Genomic DNA, 16,575 nt, shown 5'->3' with positions numbered 1-16,575 from the left:
AATTTAAGTTTTGTCAGTTTTTCGACACCCATCATTTCTCATCAAATGCCGAAAAATTTTCATACTTCATGGAGAAATTTGACATGTGGTGCATTTCATACATTAGCACAAATATACGCTATAGGCCTTGGCTCAGAAAGAAAAGTTGTCATTTGTAATGATGAGGTTTGTTGAAAAATAACATTTTATTATTATTTCTGTTTTATTCACTTCTTAACAATGTATTGATAAATTAAAATGCACATAAATTACATTTACTATATTTTTACAGGGGACAAGCATTTTCGACTTTTCTTGCGATTCAACACCTACGAAATGCTCATGGTATTTTTGACTTTATTATTTGCATTTTGGAAATAAAATTTTTTGTTTAAAAATTTGACAGGGATCCAAATCATACTGTGCTTATCACTGGTTGTGAAGACGGAAAGATTTATCTTTTCCATCATAAAAAGATAAAAACGTACGATGAACAACATCAGAATCCCATCGACAGCATTGTTTGGGATTTGTCTGGATCAAGAATTTTAACAGGAGACAGAGTTTGTTGCATAACATCCTTTATGTTTTTGAAGTTTTTCAAAAAAACATTATTTTTAACTTTTTTAATTTTTCATTTCCTCGTTCATTTAAGGCTGGTGACATTTGCTTATGGCAAATGGAAGATACAGAAGGTACAGAAAGGGACATGTTCCCAATTTTAAAGTACAATCTGAGTTCTGCTGTTGTTTCATCTGTCTTTAGATCTCCATTGTATGCAATTCTTTGTTTTGTCAACTTGATGTAATTCACACAAAAATATACATTATATTTCGCAGACCACCAGCTGATCCATCGAGAGTGCCTGCGACTCAGTTCGTTTCGGTGACTGCTGATGGAAACGTGTTTTATATTGATGAAGATGAAGATCATTACACTTGCATTGGATCGTTTGAACTCATTTTTTTAATAAAACAACACTATTTTAATACAATGATAATATTTTGGGGTACACTTTCTTAGACAACTTTCTGGTCCTCCCCAGTCGATTTTATATTCTCCTACGAAAGATTCAGCTGTACTACTGATGCAGAATCTGATGATGTACACCTTTGATCTCAGCATTCTTGATGGTGCTTCACCACAAACGGTTTTGCAAGAATATTTAATTGATAATTCCATATTTCTTTCTTTTCTTTTCTTTTATCTTCTTCTTTTCATTCGAAACATTGCATATCCACAATAGACAACAATTGCATCATCCACACCAGATGCTGTGCTTCGCGATTCGTGCTGGGTGTCTCAGTCAACGAGTCTTCTTTGCATTTTGGCTGATGAGCCATTTGTGCGTCTGCTGAATCTCGACACAGGCGACAACTACATCCTGGACACCCCAAAGACTGTCAAAAGGAAGCAGACCAACACTCTCTCAAATCCATCAGGCACTGCTTCTCCTGCTCCTTCTGCCTCATCCACTCCATCACCCTCTTCTGCATCCACTTCATCCGAATTCTCTTCTTCTCAGTCAAATTCCACTATCACTGTCAGCACCAGAGAAAGTTTCATAACACAAGACGATCCATTCATCACTGTTGCCTTTGAAGAGCACACTCGCTCTCTCATCGCTGCCACTGCCTCAGGCAAAGCGTGCGTGTGGAGGTTTTATCCAGACGAGGCTAATGCTGTGAATGATTCCAAGGGGGCAAAGGGATTCTCTCCGTCATCTTCATCTGCTTCCTCTTCTGCTTCTGCTTCATCAGGCACATACACAACTGCATTCGAAGAAGGGATCGGCAACAACGACGACGAAGTGGTGCTGGCGTCAGGAGCAGAGTGCTGGGAGCTGTGCGAGACACACGAAATAGAACAGCCCGTAGAAAGCATCCACTGGGGACCTGGCCCACTCGGCAGGATATACGGTGCTCTGTGCAACCGAGGAGTGACGACTGTGAAGCACACGGAGCACAAGGCTGTGATGTCTGAGAGTGTGGCAGCTATACAGACAGGCGGGAAGGAGGTGGCACTGGAGCATTTGGGGCAGTCGAGCATCAAGCTGAACACAGGCGTCAAAGTGGCAGGACTGACTCTGGATGCTAAGCGGATGATTGTGTGGAGCGGCAAGGCGGTAGAGTGCTACAACATCAACCCATCGAACAGTGGGGATGACGAAGATGATGACAGCAGCATGGCCAGAAGATCATCCTTTTCGAGCGGCGGAAGCGGAGATGCGAGCTCTGGTGTGTTCATCAACGGCTCTGGTTCAACAAATGCCAAATTGGCACCGCGTCTGCCTATTCTGGAGACCCGCTTTGACTTCCAGTCGCAGAGCATTGCTGTGAAAGGGCAGTCGCTGTATATATGCAGCGAGCAGAATGTGTATGTAACGAATCTGAAGGGTACAATCAAACAGTCTCTTCCATTTGCAGCAGACGAAGGGGAGCCTGTGTGTTTGGGGCTGTCTGCAAAAGGTGATCATCTTGCAGTGGGATCAAAGCAAGGAACAGTCAAAGTGCTGGATGTGAGTGGCCCAGAAGCTGTGCTTTCAACAGCGCCGTGGAGGTTTACCAAAGGAGCGCCTGTGTCACTGGTGGTGTCAGCAAACGGGTCGGCAGTGAGCGTGCAGTGTCTGGTGGCGCCTGAAGAAATGAACGATGCTTCGGTGCAGCAGCTGAGCAGAGCAACCATCCCTGACACACGTATCCACGTGTACTCAGTTGACAGAGGATCTCTCTTTTCATATGATTTCCTTCCCATCAACTGCTATCCAATCGCTCATCTGTGGGACTTGCACGATCCTCGATTCTTCTGCGTTGCACTGAAAAAACTCATCAGAGACCCAATTGATGGGAAATGGCATGATTCTCGTGATAGACACTTGGAGGTATTGCTTATCTGTTTTATTTTCAAAGAATGATTTTCAATTTTTAATTAATTAATTTTTTTTCTTCTCAATTTATTTCCACATAGATTGCAACAATGTTTTTCTCAAAAGACAAAGGAATTCTTCTTTCTGACAGATTTACAATGAAAGAGCAGCACCAAACTCTTCTTGGCTGCTCGATTCCGTATTTGTTTTTCTCTGTGCGTTCGACAGGAATGGAGCGAGGGCAGCAGCTTGTGGAACGGGAAATTATGAGAGAGTATGAAGGGCTGTCATCACCTGACGTAGCCACACTGACAGCCATGCGCGACTTCACCTTCAACCTCACAATGGGCAACATGGACGAGGCCTACAAAAACGTGCGGGCGATCAAATCAACACAGATGTGGGAGAACATGGCGAGGCTGTGTGTGAAAACCCGCCGGCTGGACATTATGGAGATCTGCCTGCGCAACATGGGACACATACGCGGGATGATTGCACTGCGCGAAGCAAGAGCTGAGCCGCAGCCAGAAGCGCAGCTGGCAATGGTGGCTATACAACTGGGATTATATGACGAAGCAGAGAAGCTGATGAAGGAGTGCAACAGATGGGATCTTGTGAACAAATACTATCAGTGGAGCGGGAAATGGACGAATGCGCTGAAGATTGCAAAGGAGAAAGATCGCATTCATTTATCATCCACACACCATCTGTATGCTCAGCATTTGGAATCTACTGGAAATGTTGTTGGCGCTATTCAACACTACGAGGAAGCAAACACCTCCGACACTGAAGTTGTACGACTGCTGTATTTTTCTGGACGCTCCTCTGATTTAAAGCGCTTTCTTGATGTGACAGAGTCACCTCAAGCTAAAGCACAGTGGGGTCAGATCTGTGAGAGCGAAGGAAGAGGAGAAGAAGCCCTGAAATATTATCGTCAGGGCAATGCAATTTTGCCTCTGGTGCGACTGCTTTGCTACATGGGAAGGACAGACGAGGCTGAGAAAGTGGTGATGGAATCAAAGGATACACTGGCTGCGCAACATTTGGCACAGGTGATGGAAAAGAATGGGCAAATATCAAAGGCCATAAACTTGTACGCAGCATGTGGAAGACACTTAAAAGCGCTGAAATTAGCGATGGTATTGGAGAATGAAGGAGGATATGTTAGCGGTGGATGGGATGAGGCTGATGGGAAAGGAAGGGAAAGTGAGAATGGCGTGATGATGCTTGCGCTGAAAGGAACGAAGCAAGGAATGGTCGAAGCAGGAAAGTTCTATGAAGAGAAAGCAATGTTTGAAAAAGCATTTACATTATATCGAAGAGCGGGCGCATTGAACGAGGCAATCGATGTTTGCTTCAAAGGAAACCTGACTGAATCGTTGCATCAAATTGCTGATGATATTTCTTCAGATGCCGACCCAACGTTGCTTGTTCAGTGCGCAAAGTTCTTTGTCTCTATCGACAAATTCGACAAAGCCATCAACATGCTTTGCGCAGCTGGTGAATTTGACACAATATTCGATCTGTGCTCTTCGAGGAACATCCGACTGACAGACGAACTTGCTCAGAGAATCGAAGATGCAATCAATAGCAAGCTTGCACCAGAACAGCCAGGCGAAGACGGTGATGATCAAGACAGTGAAGAGATAGAACGAGCTGAATCTCCTTTCGGTCCTTCACAACGACTGCAGCGAAACCCGTTTCAGATCAGCCAGCATCAAAAGCAGCAGTATCTGCATTCGATGGCAACAGTGCTGCACACCCAGCAGTCGTATCAAACTGCTGCGAAGTATTTCACCGACTCTGGTGATTTGACATCTGCATGCAATTCACTTATCAGCAGTGGAAACATGGAGAAAGTGATTGCATTTGCCAATCTCTGTAGGGAGGAGAAGGTGTATGTGATGGTCGGCAATTATCTCGAACGACTTGAATGGCGTTCAAAGCCTGAGATTCTGAAGTACATTGTGCAAATGTATCAGAAAGGGAAAGCAATGGATGCGCTTGTTGCATTCTACGAGTCGTGTGCCCAGGTGGAGATTGACGAGTATTTGGAGTATGAGAAGGCTCTTATGGCGCTCAGAGAGGCTATGCGATATCAGCGTCTGTCACAATCACCCGACAAGGCACAAAGAGTGACATCGCTTGCCAGGCGAATCAGTCTTGTGGAACTGTTCTTGAAAGCGAAAGAACTGGAGCCCACCGATCCTATGGAAATGGTGAGGATGCTGAAGATGCTGCTGTCAGAAGAGGATGTGGAGCAGGCAGTCAGGACTGGAGATATCTATGCACAGCTCATCCAGCACTTTCATGCAGTTCATCAGATGGACGACGCCTTTTCTCTGCTGCAGGAGATGTCTCAGCGTGGAATAATGGTAGGCCCTTATCTCGAAAGAGAGTTGATTGACCAGATCTGCCAGTTCAAAGGAGTCACTCCTGAGTCTATTGGAATAATGGACGAAATGGCAGATGCAGGGAACACTCAGTCATCAGCAAATGAAGGTGGTCAGTTTGCAGGCTCAAACGATCAAATGATGGAAGAAGATGAACACGAAGAAGCAGAAGAATGGGTTGATGATGATGAATGAGAAGCAGCTCCAAACAGACAACGCTTGTGCTGTTAATTATCATACACTCACCTCGCATTTCTTTCTCACTTCAATAAAAATTCCTTCCTTTGTGAACTTTTGTTATGTTGTGTATTTCATAACTTATTTGTTTGTTTTGTTTCATCCACTTCAATTACAATCAACATACTTTTCATTACAATTTCTTTCATGTTCCTCACTTTATCTATTTAAACTTTGTACCACTTTAAAATAGTTGCAACATTAAACAAAATTTTAAAATTGCTTGAAGGTTTCCGTCTTTTTGTGCAATAATAAATAAGAGTACAATCACATAATGGAGGGATAATAATGAAATCTATGTAAATCAAATCAACTTTCAAGAAAGAAAAGAACAAAAACAATTTCACATTACATCATTACTGATATATCACTCATTCGAAACATTGACAGATAATAATTCTTCTTATCAAAAACTTGGTATGAAAATTTCCACTTTTTTGCAATTGCGAATAAGAAAACGGTGATAATTGATGCAAATAAAAACAGTTCAAAAAATAAAACGAATACATACAAAAAGAAAACAACATGCAAAATAACTAAGCCATCAATATTAATATTCAAAAGCAACCACAGTTTTCTCCAACAAAAAAGCCACAAGATAACTAATTATCAAGCAATATAATGGATATTCATCAACTTACAGCCAATAAAAAAAAACTGCACTTTCGATTATAAGTTAATCGCAATGCGTAACATTCAATTAAAAACCCTAAGCAATTCTTTATTAAAAAAATTAAAATCGTTTCCCCCTCCTCACGTGATATTATCAGTTCCCTCCTTTTTTTTTCGATAAACTTTCACTTAAATTTCAACAAAAACACTCCGTTTTTCATCATTCTCTCTAAATGCAACAATTCTTACAAAGAGAATGGAAAGGCTTTGTAAAACAAGGCGTGGCGAATGGTTGACTCAAAAGTAACATCTCTAGTTGAAGATTGTTGGAAAATAAATAATCTACAACTTGCTCAAAGATTCTCAATGCAAATTACTTTTCTTAACAATCTCCTACGATCGTGTACAAAGCTACTCGACAGATTCATTTGTATAATTTCTTTTCATATCACTTATCATGTCACTTTTATATTAGAAGTCTTCAGCATCCACCTCCATCCCCAGTCCCAGTGTGGAGAAGAGTAGCTGTGGAAGCATATCGCCAGCCATCGAGTCGTCGAAGTCGAATCCTGATGAAGATGAAGGTGGAGACACAAGAGAGGCCGCACCATCTCCATCACTGTCTCCGCCATTGCTGCCACTTCCATTTGCCATCTGGCGCATCCGCCCGCTGAGCATCGGCGAGCTGTAGCCAGGAAACTCTGCTGCCGGCGCAAGAAGCGGAGAATACACAGAGCTGCTCCCAAAGCCAAACGAGTCGATCATCGGTGAATCTGCCGATAATCCCGAGAAGAACCCGCCTCTGCCTTCTTCTTCTTCTCTCCCACTGCTTGACCCGCTGTTTGCTCCGCTGTTCATTACCATCTGTCCACTGAAGATGCTGTACTCTCCAAACGAGCCACGTCCAGCTGCAACCGATGGAGAGGGGGAAGGTGACGAAGGAGTTGTGGATGGTAGACTAGGAGTGCTGACAAGGAAGATCTCGTCTCCACGTGGTTGACCATCAGCTCCAACGAATGCTCCGCTTAGCGCCATCAGCTGCGATTGCCCCATCGGAACTGCACTCGGAGAAGGAGTGCGCATCATCCCAGATGCTGATCCTGTGCTTGCAGAGGAAGATCCAGCTGCCTGTGATGCTCCCTGATAGATCAGCGGTGTTAGCACAAGCGGTTCCTGTCCGAATGAAAGCTGCTGCGGGAACATGTGCTGGCTTCCTGCTCTTTGTGTCTTTGTCTGCAAAGAAGAACCTGCTCCTTTTGTATTTGAGGCAGAGCTGCTGTTTTGAGGAGCAGAATTTGAAGTCTGAGAAGATGAGCTGAATTGTTGTTGGGCATTTGAACTTGGCTGCGCAATGAAATACGAATAGCCCTGCCGATAGCCAGATGATTGGGACATGAACTGCTGTTGAAGCGCAGATGGATGCAGTACACCCGACGATGAGGGATACAGGAACGAGGGCTGGTAATACTGCTGACCAGGACCTGAAGAAGATGATTGAGACGAAGCATTTGAAGAAGTCGTGTTTGGCGTGACGACATAAGGTGATGGAGGCAAAGGTTTCAGTTGCAGACCGATTTGTTGGTTGAAGAAAGGCACCTGGAATGTGACAGCAGACGAGCGAGCACCAACTGTGCCTGGAAGAGGCTGGTTGCCCGCACCGGATGCAGATGCGCCTCTTGATAGTCCTCCAACACCAGCAGACGACGATCCAACTGAAGGAAACGGTGCAGAACTTCCCTGAACATCGGATCCTGCTTTGCCTTTGCCATTCCCTCCAGAAGCACCTCCACCCATTGATCCATAGAACTCTTCAAGATCGTCGTCTTCGTCTGATTCTTCGCCTCCTTTCAGGTTTCGTCTTCTCTTGTGCCTCTTCCCTTTCTTTGCCTGCATTGCACTCCCTCCTTTCCCAGACAGAAGCTGACTATCATGTGTGAAGTCCTTGAAGCTTCTCTTCACCTTCGACATACCATCTCCTTCGTATTCGTCTCCACCCATCCCACTTTTGCCTCCTCTTCCTTTCCCTTTCCCTTTCCCCCTCATCTTCCCTCTTCCTCCATCGTCTCCATTCATATACATCTCGTTCTCTCCATCGCTGTTCTCCTCCTGCTGCTCTGCCCCCAAAAATGGAGTGCTTTCTCTGCTGTTGGCGTTCTTTCCCAAATGAGCTCCAGACGCCTTCCCAGCTGGATTGGGTGTGGCTGTGAGTGATGAAGAGAGCGGGGTAGGAGGTGCTGATGAAAACAGCTCTGGTTCTGTGCCAATGGGAACAGCAGTCACTTCATTTGTGACTGAGTGCAGTGCAATGCGCACTTCCTTCACGAGCGAAGAGGATGTTGTGTCGGAAGAAGAGGCTGGTTCGTTCATCTGAGGCAGACGAGGAGAGGTGTTTGAATGGACAAGTGGGTTCTTGTGCACCTGAGCCATCGGCATATTGCTGGGCAGCTTGTTTTGATTGGCTGAAGATGAAGAGGAGGAAAGCGGCTGAGGAAATGGAGGGAACGAAGGGAATGAAGGGAAAGAGGGGAAATTGACACCAGATGAGAGCGAAGGAATGGGCAAAGGATACGTGACAGTCATTGGAAACACGGTGCCTGGTATCTTCTCATCATCATCTTCTTCCTCTTCTTCTTTCGCTCTTCTTTCGTCTTCATCTTCTGCATTCTTCATGTTCATTCTTTCTTCCTCTGATTTCACTTTCCCTCTCCCGATGTTGTCGTCGTCTGCATTGGGTTTAATCATCGATCTGTATTGTTCTTTTGTTCTCTCTCTCGTTGACACCTGCGATCGCCTTTCGGCTGCCCTCTTCCTTCTCTCCTCAATGCTCATCCCTTTCCCTTTCTCGCGCCCTTTCTCTTTCCCATTCAGAGGAGCTGGCTCAACAACTGTGCTGGCTAGTATCGAACTCACCATCGGAGGCACCCCACTTATTGAAGCAGCAGCAGAAGAAGATGATGCAGATGCTGACAAAGAATTCCCTGCAACTAAATCCAAAGAAGATGTATCAAGCTTTATATCTGTTGTTGTTGTTGTTGATGATGATGATGATGATGATGAAGCAGTCGCTGAAGACGCATTGAACCCCGCTCCATTCGCATTCACTCCTTGTGTGCCTTCCGTTTTCCCTGTAGCAGATGCTGCCTGCGCCTTCATTGACGACACCAGGTTCCTCACATTCACCTGGTCTCTTTCCTTCTCCTCTTCCTCGTCTGACTGGAAGATGCACGCAGGATCCCAGTCCATATCGCCCATCTGTATGCGCTTCTCCTCCTCAAAGATGGATGCTCTTGAAGTGTGAATGGAGACTGTATCTCCAAAATTGAGTAAGTGTGCTGGGTGTGTCTCTGGCGGGTAATCGTGCCGTGGAGAAGGCAGATGCGACGAGTGCTGCAGGAAGAAGTGGACGGTCTTCAGAAACAAGTTAGACAAGAAAGGAGGAAGCTCTTTGGTGTTTGTCTCGAATGGGAAGCAGCAGCAGACGAAGGGCTGAGAGCCTGTTTTGGGGCAGTGGCAGACAAAGTGTTCGACGGCTGCTGAAGAAGAAGAAGAGGAAGAGGAGGAACAAGTGCTGGACTGACAGAGAGGAGATGGAGTGATAGGGGCAGTTGAAGAGTATGAGGAAGAATAGGAAGAGAAGCCAGCGAGAGAAGACAAGGAGGAAGGAGAAAGAGAAGGTTGTTGGACAGCTGTGGGGAGGATGGGCTTAGCAGTCTTGTGTATGTTGAACTGCTGGAGCAGTTCTTTGAAGAAGATGATGGACGTTTCATAAGCCTGCACGACAAATGCATCGGTGTTGAAGTGTCGCATCAGCTGCACCAGAACAAAGAACTGCTTGAAGGACTCGCGAAGCAAAGAGTTCGAATGGATGGTGGGTGCAGGGGAGTTCTCATAGGGATGTACACACAGGGCATATGGTTGGATCAGATCGTCGAGGGTGCTTCTGCTGCTGAATGAAGGAGAAGAAGATGATGATGAATTAGTATTACTGTCATTATTATTATTATTGTTGTTGTTGTTATTGTTGTTAGATGAAGAAGGCAGATACACATAAGATGGAAGAGCAGCCAGAGCAGATGTCAGAATCTGCTGATATGCCAGTGCAAGTGGAGGAAATGCATTGTGAACCGTGGCAAGGCTGTTTGTGGTGGACGAGGTGAGAGAGGAAGAAGAGGTGATGAATGAAATCATCCCTTTTCGATGGAACTGCCTGGAAGCGATACGCACCGCCTCGTTTGCTGCCACCAACGCTGATGGCCAGAGATTGAAGGAGGCCAAGATTGGTGTTAAGAGAGAGAAGTGAGAGAGAATCTGAGAGGTGATGAAGGGGGAGACGCAGGGGGCAGAATTGAAGGGAGGGGCGAGGGTGGGCGGGAAGACGTAGTGGAGACCAGAGGCGCAGCCAGAGGAAAGAGAGTACGAAGACTGCTTCAGGACAAGATTGGCAAGGGTGTCGAGATCTTCGGGGGAGATGCATAGCTCAAAGGGAGTGGAAGAACAGCACGAAGAAGAGGAGGAAGAGGAAGAGGATGATGATATAGCAGTAGTGGAAGAAGCAGAAGAAGAATCAGAAGGAGGAGAAGAAGAAGCTGAAGTATTGATGCGAGATCTGTCGAATATGTCCTGAATGGTCTTTTGTGTCTCTTCGTCAATCAGTCTGGACAAACAAGGGATGCGCAGAATATCAGCCAGCAGATGCGGTAGAATCTGCTTGAAACTCGGAAAACTCATCTTTTCTCCATCAATTTCGCCATCTCCAGTGCATTTCCCTTTCAAATCAGCATTTTTGTGCAGTTCTGAAATCTTCCTTTTGAGGAACGAGTTGAGTGTGCGGAGCATGATGGCTGGTAGAGAAGTAGCTGAAGGTGACACCTCCACGAGATTGAGGTCAAAGAAAGCAGACAGAAATTCACTAGCGTCGCGGTGGACGGGTGTCCAATATTGAGATTTGAATGTGTGAAGATCGATTTGTGCAACAGACGGTGCAGGCGCTGAATATGAATGGGATGTGACACAGTTTGAGGGGGGCTCTGGGAGTGGCTGGGGCAGAGGAAGAGGAGGAGGGAGGAGAGACTCAGCAACTGAGGAGTCATTCATGGCATTGTTGTTGTTGACATTAGTTGATACTACTGTTGTTGATGATGGTTGTGCTAATGTTGAGGTTGGTGCTGATGACACTGTTGAATTTGTTGAAGATGCAGTAGATGTTGCAATTGATTGTGCTGCTCCATCTGAAAAGACTGAAGGTGTGATTGGATTTGGCTTCTGAATAGAAGGAAGAGGAACAGCAGCTGTGCTGATGACTGGTTGATTAGACAGAATTGGCTGTGTCTGCTGAACGACAGGATTGGCAGCAGTTGAAGTTGACAAAGGAGCATTGGGTGTTGAAGATGCTGGTTGAGCAATTGTTGTAGTTGTCCCTGCTATCCCTGTTGTTGATACAGATGTTATTGTCCCTGTTGTTCCTGATCCTGTTCCTGCTGTTCCTGTCTGCTGTGTAGCTGAGTCTGACACAAGCGGTGGCTGTTGAGGATTCTTCCACTTGGCAAAGGATGGGAAGAATGGCGAGTGTGGTTTAATCAGCAGCGCAAAATCGACTTCTTTGGAGGTCATGGTGCACCCACACCCGCAGCTGTATGTCATCAGTGCGTCTTCTTCGCCTTCTTCTTCATCTTTTCCTTCTTTTCCATCTTCACATTTGCTCATCTTCTTCGACTCACAACATTCGCCCACTTTGTGTTTTGCAGTTTCTTTTCTCTTCTCTTTTATGCGCTCAATCAGATTGGCGCTGTTGTCTGTGTTCATTTTGGCATCAACTGCACTTGCATCCACACAACACTCGCCACAATCAATCCTGTCATCATCTTCATCATCATCTTCTTCTTCTTCTTCGCTTTCGCTTCCACTTTCTCCTTCACTTTCACTTGATTCCCCTCCTCCATTCTGCTCCATCTCCTTTTTGTCGTCTTCCTCTTTGTTTCTCTTCGAATGGTAGATTCCGCAGCAGTTCAACTTCTGCTGGTCCAATTCTGCTTCCCTCAGCTCTTCCACACATTGTGGATCGATGTAGTCGAAGAGAAGAGACAGCTCTGCCACTATGTGGTAGCCCGTTGGAACAATCACCTTGTTTTTAGGTGCGGGTGAAGAAGAGGAAGAAGGTGAAGATGAAGATGAAGGTGAAGGAGAGCAGCTAGATAGCATGGATAAAGTGGATTTATCAGATTTAGCGGAATCATTGACTGTCTCAACAATCACATTGTCCTCCTCCATTTTGATAGACGGATCAATCTCCTTTGCATCCTTCAGCTCCTTCAGCTCCTTCTCTTCTTTCCTCACCTCCTCCTCTTTCCTCTTCTCTTCTGCATTTCTCTTCTCCTTCTTCGACTGGTGTGTGGGCACCCTCAGAAATGCCGAGGGAGGAATACGGCAGAAGCAGGCAGTGCTTGGACATGGATCTTCGTCTATGACACACGTCATGATAGACAAACTTGCCCTGTTCTTGATCTGAAACACTTTCACAAGTCGATCTTCAATCTCAGTGAACTTTGGATGCACTGCTTCTTCTTCGGGCGTGGGGGATGGAGAAGGAGACAGCAAGACAGGTGAGTCACTTGCAATTTTGTTGTCTTTATCTTCTTCACATCCTTCTTCTCCTTTCTTTCCTTGTTTTCCATTCTCTCCGTTCCCTTGCTCCTTCTCTGCATCTTTCTCCAGTACCACCAGCATCGGCCCTCTCCTCTTCGTGCCTCCGACCACACACATCCTCTCAAACAGTGCAAATGACAGCACAAGCAGTATTTCTTCTCTGTGATTCAAGTCCAGCGCCGCAAAGGGGAAAGAGATCGACGCCAGGGGCTGCTGCATCAGGTGGGTGATGGGGAAGAGGGACCACATGACGAACGTGGAGAACGAATGGGCTGCTGATATCTTCTGCCTCAGTCCGATGTCTTCTCTCAGAGACAGCTCCAGGAAGGACAGCGCGTGGCACAGGCACGTCTCAGAAAAGAGCGTACGCCGCGGGCGCGAAATGTGGCTGGTTGTGTTAGAGTCCTTCATAAACACAGTCGAATTGGCGGTGTTTGTGTTTACGCCTGTGCACGATGCTACAAGTGCAGAATTGTGTGGGGATGCTGGGAGCAGTCTGTCATCCTTCTCTCTTTCTTTCTCTTTCTCTTTTTCCTCTTCTGACCACAATGAAGAGACAGGAAATCCGTCATTGCCCAACAGCTCGCCCTGGTCGCGATATGCTGACAGAGCAGCTGATTGAGATGCTTTGATGGAGGCGTGTGTGGCAACCACTGCATCTTTCAATGAGGTGATTGTCGACGCTGCCGGTGGTGCTTTTGAAGAGCAGCGCGGATGACACACGTTTGCGTTGGTTGATTGGGAAGAAGAAGAAGAAGATGATGATGATGATGATGAAGAATTACAGCAAGAATCTGCTTGCTGTTTAGCTTTGTCCACTTTCGGGATGAATCTGAAGAGATAAGCCGGCCGCGCCTTGTTGGATTTCACGCAGCGTGTTGCAATCACAGAAATCGCTCCATTCTCTTCCTCCTCTTTCTCTCTCTCCACTTCTTCCTCATTTTCCAGTCTTTCACTTTCTTCTTTCCTCTTCTTCCCTCCTTCTTTCCCTTTTTCCTTCTTCTTCCCTTTCTCTCTCCACCACCCACCTCCTGCCAGAGACAGTTCAGAGCCTGGCTGAATGAGCGTGGCCACCCACGAGCTGTGCTGCTTGATCTCAGTCATCGAACGCCGGATGACTTCATCCAGTGTTGGCGCTGCGATGTTGCAAGAGTACACATACGGTGGCTTGTCTGGGATGGATACCAGAGAGTAGCTGGTGGAAGAAGAAGAAGAAGAAGAAGAAGAAGAAGAGGAGGAGGAGGAGGAGGATAAAGAGGAGGAAGATAATGTTGAAAGAGAAGAAGAAGAAGATGATGATGATGACTGTGTTTGCGTTTGTGCTGTTAAAATCGAAAAACGAGGTGTCATAGTCTTTTGGAAGTTTGGTGTCTGCTGTCTCGACAGTTCAGGCGATATGAGCGGAATAAGAGAAGACAAGAGGATGGCTGACGATGAGCAGTTCGTGGTTGAGATTGCAGTGTGCAGATGAGTGCAGTGCTGTTCGTGTGTGTGAATAGACTCCCCATTCATTTTTGCATCTTTCAATGAAATTGAATCGCTTCCTGTTGATTCTTTTTCTTTTTCTTTTTCTTTTTCGCTTTCTCCTTCTTTGTTTGTGTTGTCATTCATGTTCATTTCATTATCGTCAATCATTTTATTTGATTCTTCTTTTATTTGCTCTTCCCCTTCATTCTTTCTCCCATCCTTCACATCTTCGTCCATTTCGCTGTTTATATTCACCTCCTCACTCTTGTTCTCTTCTCCACCCCCTGTCATCTCCTGCAGCTCATCCAGCAGCCCCTTCATCTCCTTCAGCACGCTGTCCAAATTAAACTCCGAAAACGGCACAGCCACCGGAGCATTCGGGTTCACACACAGCGAGAAGAAAGGGGAGTGTGGGGAGAGTATCAAGTCTTGCACATACTTCGAGTTCATCAGCTCTCTTGTGCTGCGCGACAGCTGCTCAGCACGGCGGCACTGGTGCGACGAGTAGAACTTGGCTATCAGAAACATGCCTTTCAGATACTCAATCACGAAGGAGCCTTCCAAAATGTCCAGAGGCGAAAAGGGCAGGGCACGAGAGACAGCGATGTCTGTGGAGAGCATCCGGATGAAGCAGATGAGCTCCTCGTTGTTGCGGATGAGCACCGGCTCGTTCAGCTCCCGTGCCTCTTTCTCTTTCTCCTGCTCTGCTGCCCACTCGTGCTCCAGGTGCTTCAGCAGCGTCGGGCAGATCTTCCCTGTCTTCTGGCAGATCGGATGGCGCGTGTGCCGCTTGATCTTCGGCTTCGGAAACGACTGCAGCCCAAACATGAGCGGGAGCGGGTTGAAGAACCCGCCTTTGCAGAGAAACGCCTGCCGGTTTGAGGAGAAGTTGAATGTGGCAGGGCGGCTGGAGATGGATGCGATGGGCAGAATGGGAAGAGAGGAGAGATCAGAAGAGGAAGAGGAAGAAGAATAAGAAGAGGAATTGGTTGACTCAGATGCCTGTGTGCTGGCGTTTAAAGGCTCTGGATGTGAAGAAGGGAACGCTGATGCGCTCAAAGAAGATGTGTTTACTTCAGTCTTCACACTTTCAGGAGCAGCATTTTTATTATCCTTATTCAATTCGCATCTGTCAGTTTTGTTTTTGTGCAGGAAGCACTTCAGGATTTTGCGGCAGAGGTGCTTCATCGGCACGATGCCGTTGACGAGGCGCTTCTGGAGGGACATCTTGTGGCTGAGGAGGTTGCCCACCACATCTGACAGCACCATCCCGTACACACGCGCCTGCCGGATGCAGATGGTTGCAGTGCGGGTGTGCCCCAGCGCTTTGGCAGCAAGCGCGATGATAGTGTAGAACTGCATGTGCAGCGCATCCATAAAGTGAAGTGAGAGATGCTCTGCTTTGTTGAGGCCCATGTGCGCAGATGAAGGAAGCTGCGAGTCGGTCGGAAGTGAATCCTTCGGGCGCTGAAAGGGGATAGGTGGAGGAGATGTTGAATTGGCAACTGATGATGGATTCGAATTAACTTCCGTTGGAGCATTTTTCTGTTGCTGCGATTGCTGTTGCTCAAGGAGTCGTTGCTGTTTGATTGTGAATAAAATCTCCTTTGTTTTAAAAGGAAAATGTGCAAAATATGACATATCAGGAGAGAACATTCCTAAAAATGGGTTTATAAATCGTCTAAACACTTCCAAATAAATAAATTTATTTTCTCCTATTTTCAAAAAAGGAATAGATAGGTCATAAAATGGCTCGAAATCATTTGGGTCAAGATGAGGCAAATATCTTGGTGTTCCTGTATGAAATACAAGCACTCTAGGATATGACGGATCCTGCAAAATTTGAAATGGAGGGAAATATGTTGTTTCTTCAGTTGCAGGTGGTATTTCAGGTTCAACAGTCAAAGTTTCTGTGATGGCATCGTTAATTCTGGACCAATCCTGGTTTTTTGTGTTTGTGGAAGAATCAGTAAGTGTTGATGATTCTTCTAAAAATATAAGAGAGATGAAAAAAGTAAAAATTAAATAGTGCTTATGTTTTAAATTCACAGACGCTTTTTACTCATTGGACCTCGTTTTTTCACAGGCATATCATAAGTGCATTCAAATCTTCGTTGTTTACATGAAGCACATGGATGTCCACTTTATAAAATTTATGTATAAAAGGGAAGATAAAAATAAATATGGAAAATTCATGTATATCCTTTTTATATGTATTTTCAAAAAACATACCCGTCGCATTTTGTTTTCCTTTGGATCACCACGGAAAATATCAAATTAATAATCCGATATAATTTTGTATTGAATAAACTGAGTCATACTTCATGCGACATCGGTCACAAGCCTGGAGAACAGCATATCTCGATTCCATTAATCACA

General features: G+C 45.7%; 2 protein-coding genes across 2 annotated transcripts; one reads left to right on the top strand and one right to left on the bottom strand.

Moving 5' to 3' along the window:
* Positions 1 to 45: 45 nt before the first annotated feature.
* MONOS_4990 (putative Intraflagellar transport 140) lies at positions 46 to 5,628 on the top strand (the record flags this gene model as incomplete). Its single annotated transcript, XM_067875103.1, has 8 exons — positions 46 to 165; positions 272 to 324; positions 386 to 542; positions 635 to 753; positions 819 to 929; positions 1,003 to 1,129; positions 1,226 to 2,860; positions 2,947 to 5,628. 8 exons carry the CDS (start codon positions 46 to 48, stop codon positions 5,431 to 5,433), a joined length of 4,809 nt encoding a protein of 1,602 aa, XP_067725631.1. The 3' UTR covers positions 5,434 to 5,628.
* A 66-nt stretch (positions 5,629 to 5,694) lies between these two features.
* MONOS_4991 (uncharacterized protein) lies at positions 5,695 to 16,286 on the bottom strand (the record flags this gene model as incomplete). The annotated part of the gene is made up of 2 exons (XM_067875104.1): positions 5,695 to 16,184; positions 16,250 to 16,286. 2 exons carry the CDS (start codon positions 16,284 to 16,286, stop codon positions 6,559 to 6,561), a joined length of 9,663 nt encoding a protein of 3,220 aa, XP_067725630.1. The 3' UTR covers positions 5,695 to 6,558.
* Between the last annotated feature and the right edge of the window lie 289 nt (positions 16,287 to 16,575).

This window comes from Monocercomonoides exilis, assembly GCF_001643675.1.
Source record: "Monocercomonoides exilis strain PA203 chromosome Unknown scaffold28-1221067, whole genome shotgun sequence".
Lineage (NCBI taxonomy): Eukaryota > Preaxostyla > Oxymonadida > Polymastigidae > Monocercomonoides > Monocercomonoides exilis.
Note: the sequence above shows the minus strand (reverse complement) of the source record. Positions and strands in the feature narration are given on the sequence as shown.